We start from the raw sequence: 16143 nt of genomic DNA, 5'->3' as shown, positions 1-16143 counted from the left end.
GTATACCACTGGATTAGAAAGCCTTGTTTCTGGGTGACTTTGTGGTTTCTCACACTAATGAATCTGTGTTTGATGTAATAATAACAGAGCAGGGGTATCATACTTTTATATCACAGAATAAATATGACACAAAAGGTACTGTCCAGTTCTACTGATTAGGGTTGGGTACCGTTCATAATTGAACCGATACGGTACCGGTACCGGTACCGGTACCAAACGGTACCTTATTTCGGTGCTTTTTAACCGTATGGGCCCTAGGCCTTTCTGGGGTATTTTTATTGCCTTTACTTTTAAGCTCATATCACAGTCATTATAAAGGCTACATACACATGCTATATTTTGTTTTGTTTTTTTTCAGGTCAATCAGGGCTAACCAGATTTGCCATCATTTCATGTCCTTCTATGTGCCTGTATTTTATATTAATTTTTATATCAATGAAAAAAACAAATCTGTGTGCCTAAATTCTTACATTTTTACATGTATCTCACCATAGCAAGTTGGAAGTTGACATATTCAGCCATATATGAAGAGGGGAGACTCTCTGGAATCTGGCAATATAAGAACCATGATGGTGGGACATTCTGTCACTTCACAGTTGTCCAAAACATGTGGTTTGTGCCAGGCGGACATGTTTGCCAGTATTTTTTCATTATTGCAAGAAATTCCATTGACTCATTCACAAGTCAAAAATGTGTTTTATCTGAAAGGAACATGCAATATTTACATCTAAGATCATAGAAAAATAGTCAACCAAGTGCAATGATGTCCTCCAAGATAATATTTGTTTCTCAGTTTCAGTTATATATTGAGGAGACATTTTGGGCATTGGTGGGGGGGCACGTGTCCCCCTCAATGTATATGGTGACTATGGCCCTGTCAGCATGCATTAGGCTGCAGTTGTCTGGGTGCGCAAAGGTGAAGTGGCTGGTCTTGTCATACAAAGTTTGATGGAGTGTCAACTGGACAATATGGAGATATTTGCATCTTGCAAGCCGGACTACAAATGTGGATAGACAGGGAGAAACACACGCAAGCCTAAGACGTGGTAAGATATGATATTCCTCACTATATGAAGTGACTGATAACAAGATCTGTATAATGGATTGTAAATAAATTCATCAGGTTTTTATTTTGTAGACAATTGATCTATATTTATAGCATGAAGGGATGACAGCACAATGATGTGTGTGGTCCTGCGCTTTCATGTGATATGCATGGCATTTCTGTGCGAGCCTGCGTTCGCGAGTAATCCATCCAAGAGTAATGTGTGTGCAAAGCTGTATGAAGCTCTGTTATACATCATTTTATTGTAATTTTTCGCTGTGAAAACATTGGATTACCGACAAGTGCTCGGCCTTGTCGGAAAGCTACAATTCTGCTGTTTCCGCTGATATGCGTGGCTTCTTACTATGATGCACAGTCGCAGAGAAAATCCACAGAGAAGAACGGGTGTGAATTTGGACGCACTCTGCGTCGTTTGGGCCCATAGTCTAAACTTCTCAGTTTCAACATTTTATTGAGAACATTTAGGAATAGTGCTGCACGTTAACTTTTGTCTGCACATTGTTTTTGTCGCCATTGTTGCTGAGTCTGAGGTGCGAGTCATGCGCTCTGGCTCCACCTCCACCTCAGGTACCAAAATTTGGCACCGTTTCATTTTAAGTGAATCGGTACTCGGTAGTACCGACGTGAATCGGTACCAAGTACAAAAAGTACCGAATTTCGGTACCCAACCCTACTACTGATTCATGTTAACCTCAATTTCCAGCGTTCAAACCCTGCAGAGAGAAACTGAATAACCTGCATATCATGTTGTTCACCATTTTTTCCCCCAAAACATTTGTTGCACAGCATAACATATAGGCTAATTCTGTAACAGTTGCCATTTGTTTATCCTGTATTTTGTAGCCACCACACTAAACAATTTACTGTAGAGAAGTGAACATATATTCCACATTAACCTCACGCTCCTGTAAGTCAGTATTTTCCTGCACTGTGGTCAGCTCACTTTGTACTATCCTTGCCTAGGAGTTCAGAAAACATGTAATTAAAGAGGTTTATTCAGACTAAGTTTCCACTGTGAGACAAGAAGCAGCAACACTGATGTTTACAATTAATGGAGGAGTTGTGGTTTACTTGCCTTTGGTTGAAAGGCAAAAGTCTCTTGAATCTCTTAAGTCTCTAGTACTACTCTGCATTTGTTTGTGGATGTACTTATAGGGTAAGTACAGTTTATTTGCATGTATATTTATAGATGTATCTTATGCATCTTTTGTATAAACAGAGCAGGAAACAAGGAAAAAACTTTTCTTACTATTTGAACCCTGCTTCCTTTTAAAATTATTAATACAGATCTTTAAAAAAATATATTGTAGTGGTATTTAATCAAAGTGTCTTTGGATTGCATTTGTTTGTTTAAAATAAATCTATGACTTTGGACTGTTGTGCGCAGACTTTTGAAATGTTGAAATTGTTGAAGGTGACAGTCAGAATTTATTCAATTTTTTCATGGGAAATTGTATTACCCAATGCAGACAATCATAACTGCCAGCTGTGTGTGTTTGCTGTTTTTGTGCAGTCCAACCCTTAAGCAACGCTGCCACAAACCACAACCTCTGAACATGCCACACCCACAGCTTAAAGATCTTGTAGATAACTTTTCATTCATATGATAAAACATTTTGGTGGCAACAATGATTCAACTCACTTCATCTGAGCACCATCCACACGACTCAGAGACCTGGATGCATTCCCCACACGACTGTGCGTTGGCTTTGATGCATATGCTTCCCTCTGAAAGAGACAACACAAGTTCCTTTTAGCCAAGATGACAAAACAGATTTTCCATTAGTTCACTAACTCAAACCAGCTTTGGTTTTTGGCTGCAAGACACAACCCCATCCCAGTCCAGAAAACTGAGTCATGCTGAGAGAAGCTCTAGGCAGCCCACCAACTGATGACTTCACCTTGTTAAAAAAAAAAAAAAAAAATCCTCCCACCAGCCAACTGGACCCACAGAGTCATTAAACCATGAATGAAGAAATGCAAGATGTCGAGAGTGAAATGGATGAGAGCAGTGCCATATTGCACTGCGCTTAGAAACGAACAAAAGGGCAATATTTGGCTCAATGTACAGAACATGACCATCAAGTCAAATTATAATAATCAACACACACTGCACTGGGGTGTCTTTTAAACATTTTGTGCTATGTGTTAGCTAATTTTTAACTGTTAAAATAAACAAATTCACAACATTTCCTGTTTCTTACCTTGCTGTGCCCAGCTGCCACCAAGGATCGCTGATAACGTTGCTATTAAAAGTAACCGCAGATCCATCTGTAACAAGAAAAACAAAATAACTCAGCATTGGTAGTAGAAACAAACAAATCCTTAAGTTTCAGTGACAGCTGACAAACGGGGTGTTTTGTGTGTGTACTTAGTTGTAGCAATGCAATGGTTAAATGTGACACAGAGCTATCTTTATAACAGATTCAAAGACAAAAATATCTGAGACAATTTGTGCACACGGAAGAAGTTTTTTTTGCCAACTGATGAAGCAGTCCCCTTCCCTATGTGGTAGAGCTGCACTTTGAGTTTGCATTCATAAAAGTTAGTAAACACTAAAGAAACTATCCTACTACCAAATGTGGGAATAAAGCAAATCCCCACAGAAACTGTTTTCATGGTCTGGTGGCTCTTATGTTATAGACATACTCTATGACCCTCTCATCATCTGTGTATTATAAAGGCTGTGTCCTGACATGCAGATGAAATACCTCAGTTACCGTCAGGCAGCAGACGGGAGGAGTAACTCTCATTTTGCCTATTCCAAATATGGAGGAACAATATGCCCACACTCAGTTGGCATCAGATGCCAGCTCATAAGCACTGCCACAAAACCACCAAACTACATACTTGTTTTCTAGCAACAGTTTGGAAACTTTCATGCTGTTACTATAGGTCTACGTAAAGGTAGTTGTTTATCTCCCCAGGGCATTTCAGATAAGACTCGACGAGAGAGACAGAGGTATATAGGGAGTAGCTTGAGGTGGATAAAAGAATGTTGCATAAGGGAGAGAATAGTTACATTTACATTTGAGGTGTTTAGACTCAGCCAGAGCGATTCAAAATGAGTCTAGCAATGAGTCTTGTAATGATTGCAACAGAGCAGAGGCTTTCATACTTACATGACCAGTATCTCAAACTGCCAGAGTACGCAACTGGAGAAAAATAACTGTGGTTTACTGAGAAGTCCTATGATGCCTCTCTACCACAGCGAGCTGAGCAGCTGAGCATTAACTGACCAGCCTCAACACCATAAAACACAACTCAACAATGGTTCAAGTTTGACAGCAACTTGAAAAATAGCCTTAGTTCTGGGTCAACATTTTTACTGATCAAGTTCTGTGCAAAAAGAAAGTGAAGCTGACATCACAACCTGACAGAAAACTGGGAAAAAAAAGTAGGTGTGTTCACGTGTGTGTGTATTCCCATATTTGGTCAGGCTATTTCATGCCTCTTCCTGAATCTCTGCCATTCCCCTCAACCCCAGTGACACACTTCCTTGACTGTCTGCCCAATCCTCAAACTTGGAGACTGAGACCAACTTTGTGTGTACTTGCCCCAGCAAGATATAGCCTATGTAGGAAATAAGGAAGTGTTGATAAAGGCTAAGTCAACAGCTGTGTGGCCCAAAATAGTCTATCCCTGCTGGATATTATCAAGCTATTTTACACATTGTCAGTGTCAGGGGGTGCCATTTATTTCACACGACACAAGAAAAAGGACATTTTTACAGTTATGAATGATGTAAAGGTAAAACTAGTGACTGTAAATTCATAGGAAGATGCTCAGTGATATGTTTGTTACAGTGCTGTGGGTCACAGAGTACAGGCATCTGCAAAAACAACCACATCCTGTGAAACAGGGTCTAATGGACAACTTAGATGTGAGTTCCCCCTAAGTGCTTTACTGATAGCTATCATACTGCTGTGGGTAACAGCAAAGGAAAAACATGTCAGATAAGTATAATTGCACACTAAACGATTTGGAGAGTAGATGGTTTATTGTCTATCTAGACTGTTTATTGTACCTTTTATTCTTAATGTCATTGTATTTTTCACCTTTTATTGCTATTGTGTCTCTGTTTTATTGACTGTACATTAACATCAACCTGCCCAGGGACAAAGGATGGAAATTAGCCAATGGCTACAATCCTACATATTTACATGCAAGTGTCTATTAATATGTACTGTCCCTGTTATTTTAAAAAAATAAATAAATAAATAAACTAAAATGCAAAAAGTCTGACATCAGAAGGAAATAGTTGGCCCAAATATGATTTGTATTTGATTTTTAGGGTGCCTTTTAACATCTAGCCAGCGGCAACAGATGGAAATTATTTTCTGTTGATCAACAGGCACTTCCTCTTTAAAATACTCACAACACAAAGGAGAACTTGTGGCAAGACGGACATTTCAAAACACACAACATCCCCAGCAAGATGCTTAATAAAATTCAAACCAACTCCAACTGCAGACTTTCTACATTATTAGGGCTCCTCCCCAACATTCCTGAAGTACAGCCTTGTTTACCACTCTGGGGCTCATCCTGCACAGGGCTGCAAATTACAGAGAGCTGACAGACTGGGAGGCATTCTGGGTCTCTAATGCCTGTGTGCCACATAATGGCATTAGGGAGGCACTGGCATTTCTGGTAATGACCTTGGGACATGATAACTTTGGAAACAGCCTTGCTTGAACGTCTACTCTAACTGAAATATTACGGACACCTCCCAGAAAAATCTTCTTTGACCTATTTGCCTTTCCTTATTTAAATCTGCTCTTTTATTACTGCCATAGCTTTTATCAAAGAAATAAATAAGAGATAATTCAACTGATATGACCAACGGATTTCATAAGGAGTGTCACTACTTTTTAAGTGAGTGACAGCTAAATTATTATATGACCATTGGAGGAGGAGACTTCACTGGTTCACAAGACATGGGCGGGCATAAAAGTCAGCGCTACTTCCACAAAGCCAACGTCACAGCTGATAAGAGCTGATAGCAATGTCGGGCAGACAGACTGATGAGAGGCCCAATTTAAAATAATCTAACCCATAACAGACTGTTGTAAAACTGCTCCTTATAACTGTGAAACATAGTCAAGGAAGGTTGGCTGGTATACAATGAATTCAGCATAGAGTAAGAGGTAAATGTCAATGTGTATGTTTTTACCACAGAGTGTAGCATCTCTGACCAACAATCGTTTTCAAGAATATGAGAAAGGAATTCCCAGACGAGCTTTTCTGGCACAAGTCTGTCTCCTTTGGACCTACATCCACCACATTTCCTCAAATGCAACAAAATTTCACTATCGCCTTTTGCAATGGGCTTAAGTGGAAAGTTATCCTAATGTTTCAACACCTGAACAGAAAAGTACGGCACCATTTACCGACTGTATCTCCTAATTGTTTTGTTTTTTTAATCCAGACCAAGGCACACAGTTGAAGCTACTGGACTTTATCTTTCCAACATATCCATTGAGAAAATCAGTTGAGAAAATCAGTTATGAGGTCATGCTACTTGCTTGCTCGCAGTCAGGGTGAATAATGATAGAGGGCAGATACTTTTACAAAGTCAACTCGTCCTTCTTTTTGAACCCCCCTCTCTTTCTATCGTCAAGCAGAAACTATGATCTGTGAGTAGTCGTGATGACAGACCTGAGAGCCTAATATTTAGAGTAACAGGAGCACACCGTGTCGAATCATGACTTTGTATGGTCAGGCTGGAGAATACAGAGGCGGCACATGCTTTGTGTTTGTGATGCTGAACATCAGCGCCACAATTTTTCATTTACAATTCAACCTCTGTTAATAATAGCCAGAGCTGCTCAACTCTGCTCTTTCCAATACAACTAGAGTAACTAAGACAATAGTTTTGACTGGACATTCTCAAATATGGACGTGTGGGACTGTAATGGAAGAGAGCCGGATCTTACAGAGCTGACATCTTCCTATAACTTGCTATAGATATAATAGTTTTAAGGCTGCAGCAGGCCAAATTTTACTTGTTTATACCATACTTTTGACTGGAAGAAATCAAACTCGACAACCAATCACACACATTCATCCTAAACAACCAATTATTGGAATTATTAGAAAAAAACAAATCGAAGATTTATTCAGATCATAAATTCCAGATTAATTGATTCTAGTTAGATGCAGCACAGTCATCTTTGTTCGGATTCTTGTCATCGACCAGCTCAAGCTATAAGATCACTTCCCAGTTAGTCCAGATTCCAGACATAAAAAATATTGACAGGAATTGCAGTAAAATGTTTGATATAACTGAGATAGCTCTTGCTGGTCAGAGAAGGTAAAGACCTTTCAAATCAATACTAGACTAGACCAGTGGTCCCCAACTGGTGGATCACAGTCCAAAAGTAAGTCACCGGTCCATTCCGAATAGACCCCAAGTGACTCGCAAGCATGTCAAGTTTGTAAAAAAATACACTTTATTTTGATGTACAGTAAATTTCCAACACTGACCTTTTATTTTGAAATGCTGTTTTCTGCTGTAGATTGGGTGACTAATGGACAGCTACTTGACTGAGAGAGCAAACTAGATTGAGGACATAGCCAAACACAAATATGATGCTGAATGTATTAAACTGTGTGGACCTTGAACTAATGGATAAGGAGAATTTTGGACCCCATGACCAGACCAGTTGGGGACCACTGCCCTAGAAAACATCTGCTGGGTGTCACGTTGACCTTTTGTTGAAAAAATTTTCAGCACCTCAAATAGGTCTGGCGTTGTTCTCATTGACAGCTGTTTCCCCAGTTGGAAAAAATAACCAAGTGCTACGCCAATCAAAGCTTTGCAGTCTGGATTGGTAATGGAGCATTATTTTCCTGTCCCACAGTGAGAAAATGGTGACAGAAAATTGCCACAAAAATTAGAAAAAGCATGAATGAAATTGACATAGTTGTACAAGTTGTTCTAAGTAATAGACTTGAAAAACTGCTCCTAGCAAACGGACTATCACTAATGCTTGAAAATGACATTAGCAGGACAAATATGGCACTTCGGACTGAATGGTTAAGGGCAAAAAAAAGACAACCCATCCCAAACGGAAAACAACATAGCACTAATGTGACAAATACTGAAAATGAAACTCTACAGACATGAAAGTCTGGTACAGACAGGTTGATAAAGTCTGGCTTTATACAATGTAGTGTGGTCTGGTGACTCAGAACCTGTAGATTAATGTATTTTCCTAAAATTCTGGTGACGTATGATCACTGGCAGGACATCATGTTCTCGCAGAGGAGTAAATCAAAAGATGTCAAAATCAAACCTGCCACAGCAACAGGGAGAGAATCACTGGTCTCTTTTTTTACCGTTATTATGCTTTTCTATAGAGCAGTTTTAACGTGTAAACACTACCTGCTTGCCAAAAACCAACACAATAGCCCCGCTTTCAACACCAGCAGTAGGGGTCATTCACCTACAGACGAAATGTTTTATCAAGAATTTCCTCCAACAGCTGCCGAGGAGAGCCGACTGAAACGCAATCCTCTGCTGTGACTTCTTGTTTTGGTCCACCGCCTGCCATCAGTCTCAGACAGGTCAGAGGTGTTTTGATTCAATCTGCAGTATGAAAGTACGCCTCGGGGACCAGAGCCACATTCTCTCTCTCTCTCTGATGTAAATTCACAGACAGCATTCTTCTGCTCACAAATGTAGTTGTGTTGCAAAATAATCGACTCCCTGTGCGACATCTCTGCCTACGTGACAGTGGCATTCCGGTTTCTCTGGTGAATGAGAGGCCGCACTGAGATGATTTCTGATGGACAGTTTGAGAATGGATGCTGAGAGTGTAAAATTTCAAGAAAGTATGCAGGCTGTAATTATCTTGACAAACTGCAATTTGAATAGCGATCAGTGCAAAACTGAGTATCTGTATAAATGCTGATTCTGAATAAGAGTTAAGAGATATGACAGATCGTTAGGTGAGGAATATTCGCCAACCAGCAGAGATTTTTAAACACTGTTTATACTGCGGTAGCTCCCTCTTTAATACCTCTGGTTTTATCAGGACATTGTAGATAATACTGCATGTTAATAATATAGACTGGCAATGCTTTAAACGTTTTTACACCACTGTAATAAAGTACTTAGATTTTCTGGATTTTTTAAACATTTGATTCATGGGATTATTCACCATCTTGTTTATTCAATTTAGAGACAGTTTTAAACTGAATTTCCAGAAAATGTACTTAATCACAGTATTAACTGATATAAATACCAAAGACACCTAGTTGCCAGTTTATTAGGTACACATAGATACAATTATTGCAATCTCATGTAACAACTTTGCAATAAATCGTACCTTCATTAAGGTTGTAATGTTTAGATTTTGCTTCATATGCTGTATTTGCACTATGGTGAGTAATGGGAACAGTATGTTGCAATTTCAAAAAAAGTTAGTGTGGGGAAGTCACAACAATCAGTCAGACACAAGGCTGAATTTAGTGTGATAATCACCAGCTGGACATTCATTTGCTATTTTCCCAAGTCAGGGTCAGCTTCAGTCATACTTGAAAGCAGTAACTGAACATACAGGCTTTGAATCAGACTGTGCAGACATGTGTCACCACTACCTCTTTGTTTACCCTTTCCTCTGACGGTGAGCGCAGTGCGGTTATTGACATTTATCAACTAAGGAAACTCACTATGCAAAGTCTGGGGAAGCAGACTTCCTCTTAAAAGAGGCACTCAATGATATTCTGAAATACTGCACTAATAGCTTTATGTGTAGGTATTTATGTCAGTTAAAGTTAATACAACCAGTGCATTGTTCTAAGCTGGTAGCAGCCAGGTAAAAAAGTCTGATTAACTGGTGAATGTTGTTCAATTAAAAAAAGACTTGCGTTATCTGATCAAAAGAAAGATTATTTAAGAATCTGCAGATTATCAGACTTCCTGACCCCTCTATGACTTCTTGCTGCAACTCATATGGCTTTAAACAGACAAGCCCTGTGTTGTCTGAAGGTGGGGCAAGGCACATCTGTGAATGTTTAGTAATCTACCAAAGTCCATGTTTAGACTGTGGATGACCACAGTTCAACAAATAGGGCTAATAATGTCTCTCCATATGGTTGAGTATATGTAAGGTTGTCACAAACATTTTGACTTTGGTATGAATACCAGGACAGTTTTTTGGGACTGAATTTTATGACAAACATGAAACATGCATAGAAACATGAATTAGAAAATACTTGAAATACTAACATCTTTAAAATATGGTATTTCTGCACTTCCCCCCACATCCACCTCTGGGAAACTTCTTCATAAGAAGAGAAACTAAAGAAACAATTTCCTGCTGAACATACTTTGCTTCCCCTGCTGAAAATTCACATTCAGTAAACAAGCCAGTTTCACAATGCACTCCATTCTCGAGTGCAAAGTTTATGCAAGATGGCATTGGTACAAACAACAAGAAATTAGCGAAATTAATGAATTCTTAAAACAATTAAGCAAGAAGTAGCAGTGCAAAAAATGCAAACAGCCAGTTCCCACGGTTTATCTCTGTGCACGACTCAGACAAATTAAACTGGAAGTAATTGCAAAAGCTACCACAACTCTGGCTGGTTTCTCAGTGGTTCCTCGTTTCATGCGATTAGAGGTTAACCACACTGTGCATCACAACCCTTGATGGTTAGCTCATGGAAAGAGAAGTGAACAATGACCCCACACCTACATACTTAATACCTTGTTGCTGTTGCTCAAATACTGTGCATCACTTCAAAACTATCCCACACAAGCTCCTACCTCAACTGCAAATTGCATTCAATACTAATACAGTACACTAACCTTCATTGCAAGCATCTGTCTATGTAAAGCAACACAAAAGAGAAAGAACAACATCCTGTTATTACAGCGCATTTAATTCTAATGGACTGCTGAAAACTGTAATATGAAGAGACCGGCACCATTACTGCAACTAATGAGTACTATTAATCATCAATTAATCTGTTGATTATTTACTCAATTCATTGTTTGGTCTATAAAATGTCAGTATATTGTGGTACTAATTTCCTAAAGCCCAACAAACTTTATATTTACCTCTGGAAATGATCACATTAGGATTTCAAGCTATTCAATGATCCGTACAACTAGAAATCAATCTGATTCAGGGCTGATCTGGGCTCCTGTTTCAACTTCTACTTTGACATCATCTATGAGAAGTGATTCTAGAAATAGCATTTTGTGAAATGAGGTCAGCTCCACATTTGGCTTTGCTTATACACACTTCCTATGGCTGTGGTTTTTATCTCCAACTTTTCACACTGTTTATATTCACTTTGTTACTTGACAGTGTTTTAACTTTGTAATGCATATCTCAACTCACAATATGAACCTGAGCGCTGCCATTATGCAACAGCTATGAACATAATTTTGTCTGCCACATAATGCATGCTATCATAAGAAAATAATAAATGCTACCCTAAAGTACCAAGAACTTCTGTGGCAAACAGGCAAAGTGAAAGGTGGCCTTCAACACAAGTCAGCATTGTTCCCGCTGGGTGGGTCATCTGGTAGTCCACAAACTGAGTTGGGTGCCCATCCCCCCGGCTCTATTTGCCACCCGGTCAGCCAGCCGGCCCCCACCTGGTGCTGAAAGTCACAGTCCACTCCCAGTCCATTAGGTACCCAAACAACTCAGCATGACTCTGTACCCATCCCCGTAATTAAAACCACACCCAGGCAGCACCTTCCTCCTTAACAGGCTGTTGAAGGATCAGGAAGAACACCTCGCTTCTGACTGCAAACACAGCATTTTTTTTTAGGAAACCCAACCTACACACAGGAATACCTCCTTTATCCAGCTGACATGTGCCATGAACTAAAAAACTGCTGTCAAACTAGATGGGTGTTACCAGGTGAAGCCTGTTTCTTTATCTATGTTTTTGAGACAAAGCATAAGAACACATACTGACCAGCTGACATCGGGCCAACTATAAAGACTGATTGACAGGATGATATTAAATGTTTTTCGTCCTTTTCCTACAACAATGCATGTGTTCAGCTGGTGTCTGAATTATTTCTGCTATCAATAAACATACCAAGGATGTAAAAAATTAAAATTTAAAGTTTCTTTTTTTACTTGAACCCAATGGAGTAGTTTAAGGTAGGTAAGGGGATGCAAAATGCTTGCATTGCATGTGTTGGTTAATATTATCTTGGTTAAATTCTTTAAAGTTAATAAATCAATTGTGGACCATAACATCTCAGACACATATATTACCAGCATCTCAAAAAAGAAAATAAAGTATAGAAACTAATGAGCATTACATTTCAGTGGCAAAAAGTAGAGTGATAAATCAGAGCCATGTGAAAATCCAACAAATCAGATTCTCTGCATGTTACGCACTCATAAGTTAAGTCAGTCGGCTATATATTTTCCTTAGTTGCAGAACAAATTGCAAGACCTGTTTGGGTTTGTCTGTCATGTGGAGGAGATCCCGATCTCCCAACGCTCCTCAGAGAGATGAGATAACACATTCCATCTTAACTGGCCCCATACTATGTCTTGGAAAAAAACTATGTCACTTTAAACTATGGGGTGCTTTTTCCACTTCTTTCCAACCTAAACCCAGAGTTTACTCAGTCAGTTTGATGTAGAGTGAGTATGATGACAATTTTGGCCCTGAAAAACTTGATGAAACCCGTGTGGTCAAGTTTTAAAATGCTGTTTCCTCACAAGCTTTCTTTTACATACTAAGGCTGGATTCCATTTCCAACACCTAATAAATGAAGTGATTTGTAAAGGCCTTTTAAATGAGACATCTTGTTCCCCTTGGGTGTTATAAAACAGTTATTTTTAACACCTTCTTTTGTCAATATAAGTGATGAAAATAATATAGCATTTTGAGGATTAATTTGTGGCATATTCTGATCTATTAGTCTCATTAACTCTGTCTCTCTTTGTTACTTGTAGAGCTGAAAGTAACTATTATTTTCATCATCGATTAATATAGAAAAACGTCTACGATTAAGTTTTTAGTCTTGAATAATGTCAGGAAACATTAAGTTATTCAGGTCACTTAAAGGATTAATTGATTGTCAACTACATCGACAATTTTCTGTCACTCTACTGATCAATTATCTGACTAACTGTTCCAGCGCTTGGTCCTTGTCTCTCCTTTTTATGACAGTTTTCTTTTACTGTGGTCTCAAGTGGTCACATTTCGATCAATCTTCATCATACATTCCCAATATTGTGCTTTTTTGTTGTTCTCTTCAGGTAAGTTTTTCATGAGCAGGAATATCCTATACTTCAATTAAAGACCTAAAATATATCTGTCCATCTTCTAATGTTTCTTGCCACATCTTCTCAAACAGTTTGACACGTTTATGTCCCTGCTGTGAACCATGTGGGGATAATGATCATAAATCTACAAACATAGGCTACCATTCTCATATGATTTGTCTGGCCTTCACTGGAAGACCAGCTCATCCATGACTCATATCTGACACGTCGGGGTAAGGGCCTGGAGTTGAGTAATGCTGAATGACCCTTCAAACTGCCCCGGACACTCCTAGCCGAGCACTGCTCACTCTGTTTAAACATCACAACAATGTAACTAAGGGAAGTGAGTCAGTGATCTACAGGGAGCCGAGTCTAGTCTACAGACATGCTCCCCCCATGTCTACAATTACCAGGCCTGGTGTGTATTATCTGCATCCATGTGATCCATACAAAGTCCACAAGATCAAAGACATGTGTTTTCTCACCTTAATACAATGCTGTTGCTATGTCATTATGATGCTGTATATAAGCACAGACAGGCTAGTAATTAACCCAAAGCATTTTATTCCCATGTCACTAAATTAGGCCTTGGTGAACACAGATTACTAGTTCAACACATCGAGCTGCTCCCTGAGATTAGAGAGGGAGAGAGGAAAAAAAAAATCACCCCCCCCAGGCTGCAATTCCTTTACAGGAAGTGAGAGAGGCAGGCAAGACCAATCTTGTCCTGCTTACATACTGCACAGTCAACAGTCCTGAATCAGAGCTGTGGGCAGGGCTGAACAAGAGACTCTTAATTCTGGTTAACCAATCTGGTTTTACTGTCTCTTCAACTACAGTTTATGCAGCCCACAATGCAGCTTGACCACATTGGGGTCCAGCTGTGGTTTGTGTCAGGATATTAATTCAAAGTCAAACTTTGCACAAATGTTTGCGACTTTGTCTTACAAAGTGATGTTGTTCGGTATTCTTTATTGTGTACGTTTAGCCATAAAGGTATGAAATGTCTTGGGTGAAGTAAATCAAATGCTCCTTCCATACATTTACAACATACATGTTAATTTAATTTTTTTTTTTTTTTTTGACAAATTGAGAAAAGCCTTGTCAGACAAATGGACCCGAATACTTTATGAGCATTCCTAAAGAAAACCAGGTGGCTTTGAAATACAATCTTCACTTTCCAGGAAATGGAATAAATAAATCCTGATTTATGATTCTGATGGTATTTTTCATTTTTTCAGACAACTATGAGACTTCACAAGACAACATCTTAGTGCTAATTTCCTTGTAGTAGCTCTCTTTTCAGTTTTTAAGTTATTGCTATAAGAGAAAGGCAAACAGGACTCTTCTGAGGAGATGACAAACATTTCCTTTCACAACTCTTTTAATATAACAGTCAGGGGAGCACTAGATGTAAAAGATTAACCACAAAAGTGTCAATGTATCCTTTATAAAATCATCAAATAGGTTATAAGACACTGTAACAATAAGGCAACAATGGCTAAGTAACCAAAAGGATCATAAATGAGAGCAACAGAGAGATTTTCAGTTTTCCGACACACACATCCGTAAGTTTAAACACAAAGAAGGCTAAGATGTGTTAAAGTCTCTTTGATAGTTAAGTCTAAAGGATGTATAATAACGGTGTTAACAGTTATCCAGGACTGATAAACACCATCTTCTCACACTTTTAAACCACCCATACTGCCGTCTTCGGCCATACAAAGCGGCTCAATGGCCTACTTCCAGTACAAAGCCCAAATTAAGATTTATTGAGGGACAGACTTGAGATGTAGGTTGAAATATGCCAACATTTCATATGTCGTGTTGTTGAAAAACCGCACTGTATGAGAAAACGAACACAACTTTCGATTGCTTGCTAGCTTAGTTATCGTTAATCCACACCCAAAGTTTGCCCCTGAAGACAGGCATTCCTCGCTTCTCCCCCTTTGTCGTTTACAGTGTTTTCAGGGGCCCTAAACATGGCAGACTGGTTAAATGTAACTAATATAGGTTAAAATAACAACACTTACCTTGTGTTGATACTACACTGGCGTCTTCGTTGATTCAGAGTAACATTAGCCCCAAAAATGTCCTGTTTTTGACGAGTAAAACGGCTACAGTGGCGAAGACTAGCTAAAACTGTTATAAGGGTCCTCTTTGTTTTAGCTAATGGACCGCACCGCTACGCCGAGTATGTAACGTTTCCGACCGCAACACGTTAACGGCTACTTTAATAAAACAACCATGTATTAATATTATAATATTAAAAATTAGATAAAGAGCGAGTAGTCCCCGGCTCGTCCGAACACGCTACAGCCGCAGCTCCGGTGCTGCTGCTGGGTCGTTTTTTTGGTAATGCCCCAGTTCAACAAACCTCTTCTTCTTATTTAGACCCCGCCTACACAGGAAGAGCAGCGGTACGTAGAGGGCGAAGGAACAAACAACCCGTTCTCACCTCGGATGTGATGAACGGTCATACAAACACGCATGCACATGGGAGGCCAGTATAGGTAAAATTTATTTTAAAAATCACTTTAAGAAATTCATACATTAAAAGAAGAATAAAGTCTGATACATTAGCATTTGAACAGCGTGGAACTCAAGTACTGTAGGCTGTTTAAGTACAGTTTGAGCAGTAGTGGAAGAAGTATTCAGTATAGGGGAGACTGGGGTTGGTCACATGGGTTGGTTGTCATGGTGCTTATTACAGCCACACTAGAGGGTGCTGTGACAAGCCCCGTTTCCACCAAACACTTTCGGTAGCCTATGGTACCTTTGGAACCAAAAGTAACCCTTCAGACATGGTACCTAAACCCT

General features: G+C 39.3%; 1 protein-coding gene across 1 annotated transcript in view; it reads right to left on the bottom strand.

Moving 5' to 3' along the window:
* LOC117271807 (integrin beta-1-like) overlaps positions 1 to 15497 on the bottom strand; it is a 28839-nt gene extending 13342 nt beyond the window's left edge. The window contains exons 1-3 of the mRNA XM_033650232.2: positions 15357 to 15497; positions 3271 to 3337; positions 2709 to 2794 (exon numbers count right to left, since the gene is read on the bottom strand). Coding sequence (XP_033506123.1) covers positions 2709 to 2794; positions 3271 to 3337 — 153 coding nt within the window. The 5' untranslated portion in view covers positions 15357 to 15497. The remainder of the gene's footprint in view (positions 1 to 2708; positions 2795 to 3270; positions 3338 to 15356) is intronic.
* Positions 15498 to 16143: the final 646 nt, after the last annotated feature.

This window comes from Epinephelus lanceolatus, chromosome 12 (genome assembly GCF_041903045.1).
Source record: "Epinephelus lanceolatus isolate andai-2023 chromosome 12, ASM4190304v1, whole genome shotgun sequence".
Lineage (NCBI taxonomy): Eukaryota > Metazoa > Chordata > Actinopteri > Perciformes > Serranidae > Epinephelus > Epinephelus lanceolatus.
Note: the sequence above shows the minus strand (reverse complement) of the source record. Positions and strands in the feature narration are given on the sequence as shown.